The sequence below is a fragment of the Limulus polyphemus genome, unplaced genomic scaffold, assembly GCF_000517525.1.
Source record: "Limulus polyphemus unplaced genomic scaffold, Limulus_polyphemus-2.1.2 Scaffold41, whole genome shotgun sequence".
NCBI lineage: Eukaryota > Metazoa > Arthropoda > Merostomata > Xiphosura > Limulidae > Limulus > Limulus polyphemus.
In genome coordinates, this window is record NW_013665651.1 from 937,882 (window position 1) to 954,553 (window position 16,672).

At 34.6% G+C, this 16,672-nt stretch overlaps 1 protein-coding gene across 5 annotated transcripts in view; it reads right to left on the minus strand.

The window, feature by feature from the left end:
* Positions 1–16,657, minus strand: part of LOC106461965 — a 77,044-nt gene extending 60,387 nt beyond the window's left edge. For 2 of the 5 annotated variants that reach the window (XR_002611118.1, XR_002611120.1), the window contains exons 1-2: positions 16,355–16,460; positions 9,993–10,019 (exon numbers count right to left, since the gene is read on the minus strand). Coding sequence is in view for 1 of the 5 variants with exons in the window: in XM_022389056.1 (XP_022244764.1) it covers positions 9,993–10,019; positions 15,370–15,390 (48 nt within the window). In the remaining 4 variants the exon portion in view is untranslated. Of the gene's footprint in view, positions 1–9,992; positions 10,020–15,369; positions 15,517–16,354 lie in introns of all 5 variants that reach the window. The other 3 variants (XM_022389056.1, XR_002611119.1, XR_001290961.2) reach the window with 3 other exon arrangements.
* Positions 16,658–16,672: the final 15 nt, after the last annotated feature.

Genomic DNA, 16,672 nt, shown 5'->3' on the forward strand with positions numbered 1-16,672 from the left:
ATATGTGCGTGTTTATGAGGGGAGGGGGACTCAAGTTCGTTAGAAGTGCACCTTCGGTGAAAATTTTGAGGAGGAGTTCGAGATCATGCTCCTCCAGAAAACTTTTGCAGATAGACTGGCAATTTGGACCTATATTGATACACTGGGAGGATGGGGGAGGCAAATATGATGGAAATTAGGAAAAATACATAGGTGAAGTTAATGTGAAAACAATGAGTTTAATGGCTACTGTACGAGACCTCATTTTTTTCTATCTCATACAATTTATCGTATCTTTTCGACCCGTACCTACAACATTCATTTTAGAATCTTTATCTGTCCACAGTGATTCATTATTTTCAACCACTTAAAGTTTTGGAAATCTTAAGCTTTTGAAAAAAAAAGAAAAAACGTTTTAAGGGTCGAAATTGATGTTGGCCGCTTTTCTCCTAGTGCCTGACGTCTGTCATTACAAATAAACAAATTTCGTGGTGGATTAGGTATCTGAACACTGTGAAAAGTCTTCTGTGTTTTGTGAATTACCAAATATTCTAGTAGAGTAAGAGCATTTAATCTTCTACTTTTGCAGGACTTAGTGGTTAGCGTGCCCGTACTGAAATCAGTTACCACAAAAACACGATCCGCACTTTTGGGCCGTGGGTTCGCTGTAAGACTGGCGGTGAAATGATATATCTGGTCAAACAAAAGTTTGGCAGTGAGTACTGTTGACTGGCTGTCTTTCTTTCAGTCTACCAGTTGAAAATTTGTCATCTTTTTGCAGATAGCCCTTTGTGTGTTTGTTTGTTTTTAATATTGCGCAAAGCTACACGAGGGCTATCTGCGCTAGCCGTCCCTAATTTAGCAGTGAAAGACTAGAGGGAAGGCAGCTAGTCATCACCACCCACCGCCAACTCTTAGGCTACTTTTTTTACCAACAAATATTGGGATTAATCGTAACATTATAACGCTCACACGGCTGAAAGGGCGAGCATGTGTGGCGGTCCTCAGATAGCGAGTCAAGCGCCCTAGCCACCTGGTCATGCCGAGCCCAAAGTAAAAGAAATTAATTTTGTAAATAAGAACTACTTATCATGAAAACTATCGTGAAAACCTAGAAGTCTTTTAATTCTGTTTTTAGCAAGTTGTTGGGTTACAATCACTAGTTTTACAACTCTAACTTTTAGCTCCTATAACACTCGTGCAGTTTTTAAGCAGTAAATTACGTTGTATAATTCCTCAGTATCGAAGCACTTTGGCGAAATCATTGTAAAGCAATGGGTCAGGAGCACTTAGCCTTTTTCAAGCCTTATGTAGCACACACACACACACACATATATATATATATATGTGCACAATTCCAATTTATTTTTCTGAAGTCTCTGGTCTATCATTGTTTTTCTTTAAGTACTGACTTTGTAGAAGTGTTCGCATACAGTCACGTCTCAAAACTTTAGTACGGATATGACGAAACCAGTAAACGTAAACAAGGCGGCTGTTTGAAGTGGCTCGTTAGGGGTTTATGTCAGAGGTTTTCCACCCAAACACAGACGTCAAATCAGCATTATAGGAAGGCCGTTAGTGTTATTCGCTACAAAGACGTACCAGAGCAGATGGGGCTATAGGCAGATCCTACTAGTGATAAGCATCAAGAACAACTCAGCCGCAAATCTTCTAGCAAAGTAGTTCTTTTTACACTGTCTGTACGCATCTGCGTTCGTGTATATTTTGAAAGAGCAATCGTTCTGGCCTTTTCACAGAGGTTTGTTACTGTCCCATTATATAGGAAGGGAAAAATGCTTAGAAATGTCTTTGTTACAGAAATATCATAAGGACGAACTTGATTATCTGCATGCAATTATCAACAGGTTTTCATCTCTTAGACGCAATCATTTGATGTTTACAAAAACTCTATACTGAACACAACGAGGCATCAACAACAAACGTTCTTTAAAAAATGACATTTATAGAAACATGGGACCTTCATTTGTCCTTTGTACCGAAGTTACGAAAATTCCAAACAGGAATATCTACTTTATTCATTCACCAAAACTTGTTATATCAAACAAATATACTGCGATTTGTTTGCATGTATGTTTTTTTTCTCTCTCTCTAAGCATAAAGCTGCACAATGGACTATTTATGTTATGCCCACCGTAGGTATTGAATCTTGAATTTTAGCATTATAAGCTATTAAGCTTTCCGCTGAGCCACCGAGAAGGAAATATATTTCTTAAGCATAAACTTTGCTTTACTTTTGACACGTAAAATGTTTGATCATTTTTACAACTGTCTATTTGAAAATGATTAAACATTTAACTTGTTAAAAGTAAAAATAAAAATTGTATCTACGAATCTATTTCATTAATTACTTATGATGTTAGTAACACAATAGCGCGCAAACGACAAACATGTCTTCCAGTACGGTAAAATATGATCTTCCAGTCATCATTTACGTTGTGAACAATAACTAAAGTAAGTTTTTAATTTGAAGTTTTGCTTACTTTTATTGAAATTATAGGTTTGTAGTTCCTTTCAGATGTCGTCTGATTGTAGATTTCTAAGTTAATATGCATACACACACATATAAAGAAGGTTTTATTGATACGATATATATATATATATATATCTGGGTTTCATATATTATATGATTTACCTTCTTTTATTATTTATACTCTTTCTTATTGAAGAACTAGAAGTAAAGGCATGAACACCGATAAAAAATTATGTTTCAATCATTTTTAATCTTCCGGTGGGACAGCGGTAAGTCTACAAAGCAGATAGCCCAATGTGAGTTTGCTTTAAAACAAATATACACACAAACATCTTTGCTCTGTGATCTGGCCTGCAAAGTGTCAGTGTTCAATCTGTTTCAACCATCCTTACTCTATGTTCTGGCCCGCAAAGTGTCAGTGTTCAGTCTGTTTCAACCTATCATTACTCTGTGTTCTGGCCCGCAAAGTGTTAGTGTTCAGTCTGTTTCAATCATCTTTGCTCGGTGTTCTGGCCTGAAAAGTGTCAGTGTTCAGTCTGTTTCAACCATCATTACTCTGTGTTCTGGCCCGCAAAGTGTTAGTTATAGAATGTTTCAATCATCTTTGGTCGGTGTTCTGGCCTGAAAAGTGTCAGTGTTAAGTCTGTTTCAACCATCATTACTCTGTGTTCTGGCCCGCAAAGTGTCAGTGTTCAGTCTGTTTCAACCATCTTTACTCTATGTTCTGGCCCACAAAGTGTTAGTTATAGAATGTTTCAATCATCTCTCCGTGTTCTGGCCTGAAACGTGTCAGTGTTCAGTCTGTTTCAACCATCATTACTTTGTGTTCTGGCCCGCAAAATGTCAGTGTTCACACATTGACGTTTTCATGAGATAACTATCATTCCTTACAAGTAGGTTTTCTCGGATTACATTATCTCAAATGAAAATTACCTCGCTATTAGGTCAGGTAATGGTAATTTTGTTTGTCGTCCTATTTTGTGATAGAAATAGGGGTATTCTTCATAAAATGTTTGTTTGGTTGTCGGGAAACAACGGTTAAAATAGGCAATCTCTTATAGTTGATGTTGTCCACAATGTGCTCGGGTGTTTTAATGGGTGCCCAGCACACATTTCTGGTAACTCATGTAATCTCCTGGGATCTATTGCCTTTTCTATTATGATATTTACATTAATAAGTAAATGTCCAGAGGGTCTAATACAACGTTACAACAGTAATAGTTGTCTCATCGGTATGCCACGGTAATTTATGAAATGAAGGATTTACAGGGTAAACTTCATGATCTGTGAAGGTAGCTAATAGAGAAATGGTACAAGTCTGTACATGCTAATATTCATCATCAAAAACTACCCAACAACTAAATAGGATTATTTGTGAACTCTAATAAACAGCGAGTACAAAAGCCCGCTACAGTCTACAAACTGGAAATTACCCAATAAAGAAAAAGAATAAACAGGATATAGAGTCATAAACTAAGATTTGCCATTCACGTGATGCAAAACTGTTTTGAAATGCAAGAAATGTGTAAATAAGTAACTAAGCACAATACAGAAAATTTACTGACGCATTAAGAAGTAAAGGAAAGCAACAATGGTGTTATGCAAGAATAGGTTATATGTGTTGGCAACGAGATTGTGACATTATTAGAACATATTCTTTCATTTCACTCGTAAGATCTTAGAATAATTAGAAATACTGACCACCAATATTTACACCATTAATAAGTATGTTATCCTGAAATATATGTTATAGACCATGAACCATAATTAGAAATACTGATCATTAATAAGTATGTTATCCTGAACCACCATTATTTACACCATTAATAAGTATATATATATATATGTATGTATACAACCTACACTGAAAAGACTATTACTTAGAATTAGCAAGAATTCAACACTAACCACAAATATATACTTTTAAAATAAATATGTATAACCTACCTTGAATAACAAAGTATCAATGGAAAATGTGCATAATTTTGAAATCTTATACTTGGTGGGTCAAAATTAGGGAAAATATAACTGTTTTCGGGGGTGGGGATGAATAACAGTCGTTTACTCTTATATATCCTGTAGTATTAACTACTCTAACGATTATATAATCTGTCTTCTCAACTATAGAGTTTAAATCAAACTTGTTGGTTTGGATAAAGTGTTATGTGCAGTATAATCCAGCAAATTCATCGCAAGGGAATAGACTTGGAGAAATCAGATTTCAAAACAAAGCCAAACAACACTGCACATGTGTGGTTTTCACACATTGACTACAGTTATGTTGTTAGTCTATTGAATTACTTATTTTACTTATTCTCAAATGTGTTATTAGTTTTATAGAAAATACTGTGATTATACAAGTAAACACTGCATGTTTACCACTGGCACAACTTTCTTTTCGTTTCGAAACACAACGGATTACCAAACACAAGTTATGTACGATTATATTTTCAGTTACAAGTAGAGATATTCATCAAGCTTTAAGTAAATACAAACTTCTAGACTTAGTAGCTATTAATAATGTAAAATATATCAGATAAAATGTTCAAGTTGACGCCCAAAGCTCTGAATTCGATCATGTTTGTTTCGTATCAGTTCATTCTATGCCCTCACTATATACCTTTCTCTACGTTGAATGACTCGTTATCAACTTTCTTAACTGTTCTCAGAAATGATAATTGCAAGATCCTTTTAAAGAGAAGTGAACACTTTAGACGAAAAGCTAAAAATATATTTATTAATTTTCAACTTAAATAACGTTAAATTAGCTATGCTTATTATCAGCAAGAAACAAATTTAGCAATAATAGCTCGTGAATGTCTGACTTGTAAAAAATGATTAGAGAATTCGTTGTCAGTCTTGTTGAACAAAGTGTTGTTATCATCGTATGTCAGTATTCCGTGTGTGTATTACACTGTACTTTCTTCACCGGCTTCATAAAATTAGTTTTACGAAATTATACTTTATCTACTCATAAAGCCATCCCCCTGGTTGTAGAATTTAATCACTAATTAACGCTTTGAATTTTGGATCCCCTAAGGTTAACTTTATTATTCATTTCAGTTGGTCCCTTTTTTAGTATTTTGGTAAGTGACAAGGGAAGCAGTATATAAATTTGAGATTCACCTGACTAGAAGATTTAGCCAAGCAGGTGCAGAATGTGAACCATGAAGGTTTTGTACTATAATAAAAAGTGGTGGCTAGTAAGAAAAAAAAAAGGAGATGATAAAACTGTTTACTGGATGTTACGGTTTAAGGAGCGTTTTGCTGCAATTGGAAGTTTAAAGTCTAATAAGAGGAAGAAACTTCAAATAATAACATCCAAGTGAGAGTATAGTATCATCTAACATAAATGAAGCAATATAATAGTTTAACGCGATTGTAAAAAAATGGGGTCTAATGGAAAGCTTGCCGGCAAATGCCTGATATTTCATATATAAACGTATAAGCTCTATAAAGATTGCACAGAAAACTGAAATGAGATAATGAACTATGGACAGAAAAGACAACGTCTGAGGTTTATAGAAACCCAAAGAAAATTCTTTTCCAGGGACAAACAAACAGTGAACATAGTCTGTAATATGCAGTGTGCAGATGTTTTTCTGCTGCAAGAGTTAAAACTTGTGTTCACAAATGATGGTATAATAAAGTGATAAAAAGAAGTAGGGTTATAACAATATAGTTCGTCACGCAATACACATTGTGGGACGTTTAATTGGCCCTGACTTTCAATTTCAATTGGATAGTGACCAAAACATAATGCCATTCTGAATAGGAAATATATGGAGGAGAAGGAAAGAGCAGATGATATAATAATAGTAACTTGACAAGAAACGATTTATAAGCATAATTAAGTGGATTATTTTGGGGGGAACATACCAGGGGTTTCGACAGAAGATTGGTCTGTCTTCTTCTCAAAATCACTGACCAAATATATGGTAATATTTTTCCCAAATATGCACCACTTCATTATGCTTATAAACTGTATTTTGTCAAGTTACTATTACATTAGAATAACATGCTTCCATACACAAGATGATATAATAGTTATGTAATGGTAAGCTCAAAACTCCAGATGCTAAGTGAATTGAAAATGCATGCACCAGTTGAAAAGCAATATTGCAAAACAGAAGCTAACTAATGTTTAGCAGTATTTAGGAAAGTTACCGCAAAAACGGAAAGAAGTACCGGTTGTTACTCTCCAAACAGAGACAGCATATATTACTGATGTATGAAGTTATATACTTAAGATTGATACTTATAAAACTGCTGCACATAAAAGACAAATAAAACTAACGTACAGACTAAAGCATAGAAAAGGTAACATGCACATTAGCCAGAAAAGTATCTGAAGAAAAAGAACTCACTCGCCAGTAGAAACAAGTAAAGAAAAAAGTAGAAGAAAGTAAAATATAATATTAATAAGAACCAAGAGTAGATATGAGTGATCAAATCTTCAACGTCCCTCACCTAATTCACTCCAAGCCTATAACACACAACGTCCCTCGCCTAATCTTCTCCAAGTCCATAACACATAACGTCCCTCGCCTAATTCACTCCAAACCTAGAGCCCACAACGTTCCTCATATTAATTCACTTTCTACAGCCAATTGTAGGAAGATATACATAATGGTGTCACAGTTTGTTTTTGATTTGAGGAAACTAATAACTACTATTTCAGGAGTACATGTGTATTGTTTTATTCAGTACAAGCAAAACTACCATGAAAGCGGCAAATTGACAAAAAATCTTATAATTTTATAAAATTACAGACTTATCTATTTCACAATATAGCTATTAGAGAGGCAGAGTCTGAAGTACATAAGTAGTTATAAACAATTATATCAAATGCATTTGACACACATATATCGGACAGGCTATTTTAGTTTCACAGACCTTAGATATGGCTTTTAGAAAAATTACAACTCTGATCTTTAGGTTAACACCGGCTGAATGAATGTTACGTAGCTAGAGTTACCATTTCAGCACACAGAATCACTTGTGCAATTTGAGAGTTGATTTAAGCATGTTAATGACTGGATCAAGTCACTTGAAATAAAAACACGTGAGTAACATGAGCCTGTCTTCGGGAATGTTATATGTGAGTTACGGGGGTGTTGAACACAGCTGTTGTGATGACGCTGTGGCATCAACGTGGAGGCGGGTGAGAGAGATGTTTAGATTCCGCTTCAAGATGGACCCGAGCCACGCGGGGCAAATTTTGGAATGGGAGGGTACAGAGGAAGCATAAGCGGAAGTGGGAAGGTGGTCCAGCTGTATTATTATCAAGTTTCACTCTCCCGACCAACAATAATCAAACCCAATCCCCCACGGACAAGTCATCTTGAGAGAGAAATCAACGGCATGCTTTACATCACGTGGAGTAGCGTACTTCACCTTCAGATGCTCGTTGCTCATGAGATGAAACTGAAGGCCTTGGACAAGACCTGTTTCAGCTTACGGATGCGAATAAAAACACGTTTTCCTAATTATATTTAAAATTTTACTTAAATATTTTGTGTTTAGTAAATTAAGTTCAAAGTAATAATCAGTAATTTACTTTAGTCACCTAGTGACAAGATAAATCATAGTGTTTTTTTAAGTACTACGTCATATGTTTATGCAGAAACCTCATGTCATACAGGCCTGGCATGGCCAGGTAGTTAGGGCGCTCGACTTGCAATATGCGGGTCGTGGGTTCGAATCCCCGTCCCACCAGTCATCTTCGTCTTTTCAGACGTGGGAACGTTATAATGTGACTGTAAAATAGTAACCCAAGAGTTGGCTACCTTTCACCCCTAAATTAGGGACGGCTGACAATTTATTCTTAAAAAGTTTGCCTTTGATCAGATTCTACAGGAAATGTCCTAAAACACTGTTTGTGTGACAGTTTACTTTAAAACGTTTGCCTTTGATCAGTTTCTGTAACCCATGATTCTACAGGAAATGTCCTAAAACATTGTTTGTGTGACAGTTTACTCTAAAACGTTTGCCTTAGATCAGTTTCTGTAACTCGTGATTCTACAGGTAATGTCCTAAAACACTGCCTTAGATCAGTTTCTGTAACTCGCGATTCTACAGGAAATGTCCTAAAACACTGCCTTGGATTAGTTTCTGTAACTCGCGATTCTACAGGAAATGTCCTAAAACACTGCCTTGGATCAGTTTCTGTAACTCGTGATTCTACAGGAAATGTCCTAAAACACTGCCTTGGATCAGTTTCTGTAACTCACGATTCTACAGGAAATGTCCTAAAACACTGCCTTGGATAAGTTTCTGTAACTCGTGATTCTACAGGAAATGTCCTAAAACACTGTTTGTGTGACAGTTTAATCTAAAACCTTTGCCTTAGTTTCAGTAACCTACACCTCTCGGAGAAATGACCTAAAACAATTTACTTTAAAAACTCTACTTTAGCACAGCTTCTGTAACTCATAACTCTAAAACAGAAATCCTAAAATTGCTTATGTGTAAATTGCATGACTCTACATCTATAAGGGTTTCCCGCACTATTTGTCTACCATGTTTTTCCGCATACATACATATAGAATTAACTCTGGAAATGTTTGTTTAGCATATTTCCCCTAACTTTTCTTATAGTTCTGTTCGTCTAATATGCGATTCCATATGACTATCCAAACGCACAAGACGTCCAACTTTGTCTGTATAGAATTTTCCAATACTACTTGTTTCTAACCTTTGTTTCTTCGCTGACATAACTGCTCAAATACACAACTATGGACCTACCAGTTCTCTAATTACAGCATGTAATGTGTTTCTACTATTTTTTTCTTGTTTAACAATGTGGAATAGAATTCTATCAGCTACAATTTTTATCCTGTTTCAAACATTTTCATTATCTCCTTATCACAGTATGTCCTTTTCTTTACTTTCATTACTTAAAAATATTAAAATAATATCTGGAATCTAGGGATAAAACATACGTTTAATACATGTGGATTTAAAGTGCGTGTTTTGCGTATATTCAAGTAAATATAGCTCTTCTCACTTACCAAAGTTGTGTAATCTTGATCAAAATCTATTAAATTGAACACCTAACTCACTGAGCTTCAACAGTGCTTATCCCACATGTTGAGATATTATTATAACAGATAAAAGAAACTGAATAAATAATGGAAAATAAACCGAAAAAATCTAACAAGAAAACGTGGAGTAGGATAAAGCATAAATGAGTAGAATAATGTATAAATGAAAATAAATTAAATGAGATAAAATTGAATGTTGTGAAGAAAAGAGCGTTTATATACACTGAGAAAAGGCAAATTTTCTTCTGAAGTTGACTCTGACGCCATAAGGAGTCAACTTAGGAAGAAAGTCGGCTTCCTTTTTATATCGTTTAATTTTCTCTCTAACGTCATATTTTAACCGTTTCTATTGAGTTGAAAAAAGCGGAGTAGTAATTAAGAACAGTTATTTATCCAATAAAATAACTTATCAAGTTTTAGGTGTAAAAACCCTGTATATTTCGACAGATATAAGAACGTATAGGCCAGTTACTTACCTTCACATCAAACAGCACACACACCACCTGAAAGATAATTAAATAAATGTTGATAATCAGTTTAGTCCCTGCCATAAAACAGCGTATTGTAACGCAAACACATTAATGGTAAGCCAGTAAGTATGAATTTTTTGACAGCTCTACACTATATTAATTTATGTCAGTGTATTTCTGTGCATCATATTGAAGTAAAAACACAGAACCAAGCTTACCAGAAGAGGGCGTTTCAAATATGGTTATGCACTATTCGCCTCTCATTATCCCTCAAAGCAAAAAAAAAATATTCAGTTTGTCACTTGTTTACGAAGCGTAATAGGATTACTCATATTTTTGCAACCACGGAAGTGTTTGTTTGTTTGTTTAATTCTGCGCAAAGCTAAACGAGGGCTATCTGCGCAAGCTGTTCCTAGTAATAGACTAGAGCTGTGGTTTCCAAACTGTGTGTCGCAGCAAGTTACTAGTGGTGTCTCCAGAGTTTAACCAACCAAAGAATAATTAAGAACATAAACAAAAATTCTACAAATATATATATATATATTACATATGGTAGCAGGGATAGCGCGCAAATCGAGGTAAGTGGGTCAGGGTGTCGTCAGTGGATAAAGGATTGGAACCATTGGACTAGAGGAAAGGCAGTTATTTAACACCCACTGCCAACTCCTGAGCTACTCTTATCAGCTCGAATCATAAGAACTTTAAGTGAAAGTAAAGAAGAGTGTATAGTAATATATCAACTACATCAGACCTGTTATATCCAGTACCGCAAAGGCCTTTCGCCCAATACCAGAGTTCTTCGGGCTGGTTGAAATATGACAAACGTGGTATGGTTTAGTTTTTTGAACGTTATTTCATTGTATTCCATCAAAAGAATAAGCTGACCAAGAGAATATTTACGACCTTTCTTAAGACACCTAATAGGATGGGAATGTGTACAAAGTGTTGTTTAAGAGATTAATGACAGAAATTATGCAGTAATATTAAAAAATACAAGTAGTGGGATATATTATGCGTGGGGATAGGTAGTGAGCTCAAATATATTGTTGAATCATTGTGTTGGATAAATATAGTAAAGTAAATGAATCTTTACGTGTTTCATCATCTTCACACTTGTGTCGTATAGGTAGATATTTTGGTTTAAAACCAGGGGTGGTCATAAATCAACTTGGATTTGAACGCGAGACTTACACATGAAAGTTAAAGGTTGTAACCACCGGAGCCACTTTAACATTAACAATTCGCAGCTCTGGTTGAGATGCTATTAGTATTAGAAAATCGCCTTACAACAACTGTTTCGGTGTGGTATGGATTAATGTAGTGACATCTAATTATTATAAATTCCTATTTAAGTAATTACACATCAGAATAAAGGTAAATAATCTATAACATTATAATATTTTACGAATTTTACCTATTGTTTACTGCTATTGTTTTATTTGATTTAACCTATTATGAATAGCGATATTTAACCGTCTCTCATATAATGCACCCACGACTCAAAGCGTTGAAAGTATTTTTTTTAACGGTAACGGTACGCAAATTAAGGGGCCTCAGATCCAGAAACCAGGGTAGTGAGGATTTATTTGCAAAAAAAAATCAACTTTAATAGATTTACTTGAAAAAAAAGGTATTTCATTATATGAAAAGTGTTTTGGTTGTCTTTTACTCACCACTATGAGCCTATATTTTTGTGGGATTTCAATAGCAAGCAACATTGATGCTACTAATTCGTTAATGTGGATTGTTCAGTAGATACCATTTTAAAGTATTTATGTTGAAAAAATAATTGGTTTCTAGGTATCTAATACCTAGATTTGGCTTCAGTCATGTAACAGAAGTTATATTTTTTGGTGTACAGCATGGTTAAACTGTATAATACGTTAACTATTAAATAACTAATTATATAAAGAAAAATATAAACTTTTAGTAGGATATGCATGATATTTTTGTTTTATAAATAACGTTTATAAAGTTTAAATTCATTATTAAAGGATTCGAGCTTGATAAGGTTATTAGTATGGTTTTTCTGATGGCAAGTAATATATAATCACTTAATTATATGTTATATGAAATTAGAGTTTATTTCATCAAATCCTAAATTATGCAAAAAAAAAAATAACAGACTGAACAATACAATTTCATAACTGAAGCAGTTTAAGTAGTTAAACAACAAGAAAACTTAATAGCTAAGCAATTTAAGTATCATAACAACAATAAAATTTGATAGTCGAAACGATTTAAATAGTAAACCAACAATAAAAATCCATAGTTAAATGGTTTAAATTGTATAGCAACAACAAAACTTGTTTTTATATATGTTGAAGTAATATAACATGGTACGTAAATGATTTTTTTAGCAGTTTGAAAGTTCTCTTGTCGGAATACAGAAAACGTGTTTGCTATCACTGCTGCCATTTTAAGAATGAATTTCTTTTTTCAAGAATATAATCTCCATCTAACGAATAATTAGTGTAAAGCGCATTTATTCTTGATAGTGAACAGTTTGGTTTACTTTGAATTTCACGCAAATCTACACGAGGGCTATCTGCGCTAGCCGTCCCTAATTTAGCAGTGTAAGACTAGAGGAAAGACAACTAGTCATCACCACCCACCCCAACTCTTGGGCTACTCTTTTACCAACGAATAATGGGATTGACCGTCACATTATAACGCTCCGACGGCTGAAAGGGCGAGCATGTTTGGTGGTACGGGGATTCGAATCCACGACCCGCAGATTGCGAGTCGAGCTCCCTGACCACCTGGCCATGCCGGGGCCTTTTGTTTTTAAGACTTATAATGTAAGGAAATTAACATGTAGACTTATACACGGAATTTTCTCTACGTTAAAATATTTTTATTTGCGAGTTGCTCGATGAATGCTCCGGTAAGTGGGCCGAAAACTCGACAAAAAATATTTTAACGTAAAGAAAAGTCCGTGTATAACACTACATAACACTAAAACGTTATGTCTAAACGGTTTAAATGGTATAACAACAACAAAACATGAAACATTTATAGTTTTGTTTTCTTTTATAGATGTTATAGGTATACCAAATACTCCGCTATACTAGAGGGGTTGATAAAACAGGCAACAACATTATAACTAATCCCCAAACTACTCAGCAACAGACCCCTTTCCACCTTTATCCACATAAGAAAACCCTGTTTACCAAAATAATACACACTCATTCATATAAATAAACGTTTACTAATATAACTAGCTTCGGCTTAGATCCGATTTACTAATGTGAGGTGGCAAGGATTTTTTTTAAACCAGTATAACCCAAAAAAGTGGACTAAATTATAGAATGTAAATTTTTTTTTATCACACGGCTACATAATGGACACTGCTTATGTCGCGGGAACCGAGCCCCCGAATTCTAGCATTATAAACCCCCAAGTTTACCACTGAGTTACCAGAGAAGCTACCAGGTCTTCTAACGTATTTTTGTTAAAAATCAGAATGAGAACATTGGAAACTAAAAAGCAGATGAACTGGCTAAAGTCTAGACTAAACGAAGTACAGATTACAGATCTGTTTTAGATTGTAGTAACTGGAAGATGAGATGTCCCCGGTATAACTTGATATTCCCCATTACACTTGTCATTAACGTGCTAATTTTGGTTCGGTATTCGAACCAGTGATTTCAAACTAAATATCACGCCCACATGGAATAGTCATGAAGAGGTGAAAAAGATATTTGTTGATTTTTTTTGTCCGATTATCCATAAAACTAGCTAATATTTCAAGAACAAGATAATTGCAAGTATAAAGACAAGTAATTGAATAAAGCTGCATAGAAATTGCATGTGTCTAGATCCTAAATAAATTCTTTTAAATACAATACAAAAAAAACATTCTTATTGTAACTTGTTATTTTATAACTTAATTCTGATTTTCGTCTTTCACTTTATCAAAAAATACCGATTTCGTGAGCAATATATTACATAGAATGATACTTAGTATACATATGCATATATACGTGTAAGTGTGAAACAAGTAGATGTTATAAATCATGAGCAGTATATGATACATTCACATATTTCAGTTGGTTCCATGTATATATCTTTCATAACAATGTAGATAAAAACAAGTCTACAAAGTTAATAATAGTAAGTTTTTCAGGGAAGAAAGAGAAGTACGTGAGAAGCACGGGAGAGGATACGAGATAATTCTATTTTAGACATTTCATGATATATTCTGGGTCGCTTAGATAAATTCCATTTTATAGCATGCTACAAACGCTTGCATAAAAAAAAACGGTCCTTTTTTTCAGCTGCCTGCGAAACAATAGATTTGTGGCTGTTATACATGTGTCCTAAATAAGAGTTATGTATCGTGACACATACACGTTAACAAACACGAAATGTTTCACCGGAAAAGTAGAACAGAAATGGTTTGAAGAAACGGCGAAGTATGCAGATATTTACACGCGTAATGTATTCTTTTCATAACGCCTTTTTTTTCGCACCTGTATCTATATATACGTCTACTGTATATGAATACAGACGAGTTTATCTAAATCAACATGCGTGTATACACAAAATTTTATACCAAATAACCCATTAATAATTAAGTAAGTTTTGACTACAGTTTCGATCCCTGTACGGAAAGCCACAAGAGTAGTCGAGCCTAACAGAGCGAGACGTCGTGCGAAGGTTAAGATTGGAATGTTGTTTACAGTTTTAGAATTCCACTCTTAACCCTACTCTCCATCGGCTTTTAAAACATATTTCTTGAAACTATTTTTGCACCAAGTTATTTGTAGGGTTATAACTTCGTTGTGTAAGGGGTCTCTAATAATATATGAGTCACATAAAATGTGATCATAAATACCATCGATACTGCAATTAATGTCACTATTTACTACTGGAGTTTCTTATGTATTTTGCATAGAAAATGAGCAATTGCATCCAGTCTTTAGTAATATATGGCATTGAGTGTTGAAACATGAAAATGATAGAATAGATCAATATCATGTAATATGATGTGTGCGCGGGACACACCGCTATTGAATGATATAAAAAGTAAGTTGGTAAAACTGATAAGAAATTCCAACTGCTGTGTTCCTATTGTGGATTCTGCCTAGCTGCTGCCTTTAGGGATTTGAAATTAATTTATCTCACTATTCTGTATTTGATCCATATCTCTGTTTTAAGTCCTATTTATTTTATTGTATTGATATTTTTTTCTCAAATAATTGGATTTACACTCAATACCTTGTTGGATTTATTTATTTCAAACCCTTCCTGGTTAAAGAGTATTACACACACACACACACATATACATATATTTATATATATATACAACTCAAACTTAACAGAGAATTGAATGTACTAGTTTTTTGTCAGAAATTATAACATTGAAACGTCCTCTTACATTAATGCGTTTCTTCGTCATTATTGCTTAAAATGACCATGTTTGTTCCAAAGAAGGTACTGTCTTAGTTTGATCAATATTGGCTTCTCAGTGCACTTGGAGACTTTCTGAGAAATATTAGGCTCAACACAGGAGGCTACAAGCTTACTGAAAGTAAAAGAACAGTTAGAAAAATGAATGTGCTCCCCAGTGATTCAGCGGTATGTCTTGCGGATATATAGCGCTAAAAATCGGGTTTCGATACCCGTGGCGGGTACAGCACAAAAATCCCATTATGTAGCTTAATGAGTTTGCATCCTTTTTGCAATGTTGTGAAGAGGATCAATGATTTTTGGGGATTGCAAGGATGTGAGAATGACTCAGGACCCTTATAGGTATAAAGTTTAAGTGATGTTTTTGTAAACATGACCTTCTTCTAATGTACGTGGAATGGTAGTTTATGAACAACAGCTTTACCTTATAAAGATATGCAATATACTTCAAGTGATTTAATTATGCTACTTAATTACCTTATGTAAAATCACTGCCAAATCTGCTTTTTAACGATCGTTTTCTGTAAATTCTACGACAGATAATCTTGCTGTTTGCTTATCTTTGCTTATCATGCCAGCATTTATTATGCTTAAACGGTTGGGGAATTTCTAAATTAATCATAGTTACGTAATACGCTACAATGTTTATTAGTAACACATAATTATTGTTGCATAATTGGTAACGTATAAACAATGGCACATTAAACTATTTTTTACACGTATCTTACATACAATAACATCCAGTTTGTCTATACTTAAATTAGTGCCAAAATATTGTTGTTGTTGTTGTTTAAATCCTTTACTTGTACTTAACTTGATAATATCATAGCTTTTATTTATTTTTTTAATAATTAAAACGAAAACGACAAGGAAACTGGTTTGTGTTAGCCGTCAGTTATATCATGGAAGGACACTGCCCTCTGTATAAAATACACTAGTATATACAGACTCACCCGCTAAGAGTCCCTCCCCATGGCTTTGTCAAAAATTTCTAGTCTCTCGAAGCCACCAACAGCTCCTCATATGTCCTCATGCTCTTGCGTTTTCATTAGTACAATTGCCTGGTTTGTAGTGTCAACACTTCGCAAGTATTGGCCTCTTGAGAAACGAAATTAGACGGTGGGATTCAATCATGAATTGTGATTCAATTTATCCTTTTGTTCTGCAACGTCCGTATGAGCCAGCGTGGTGCGCGCGAGGTTTCGCGCTCTGGGCTGGCCACTCCTGAACGAAAAGCTGGTAGGAGGAGTTAATCCCTATGATCGACACAG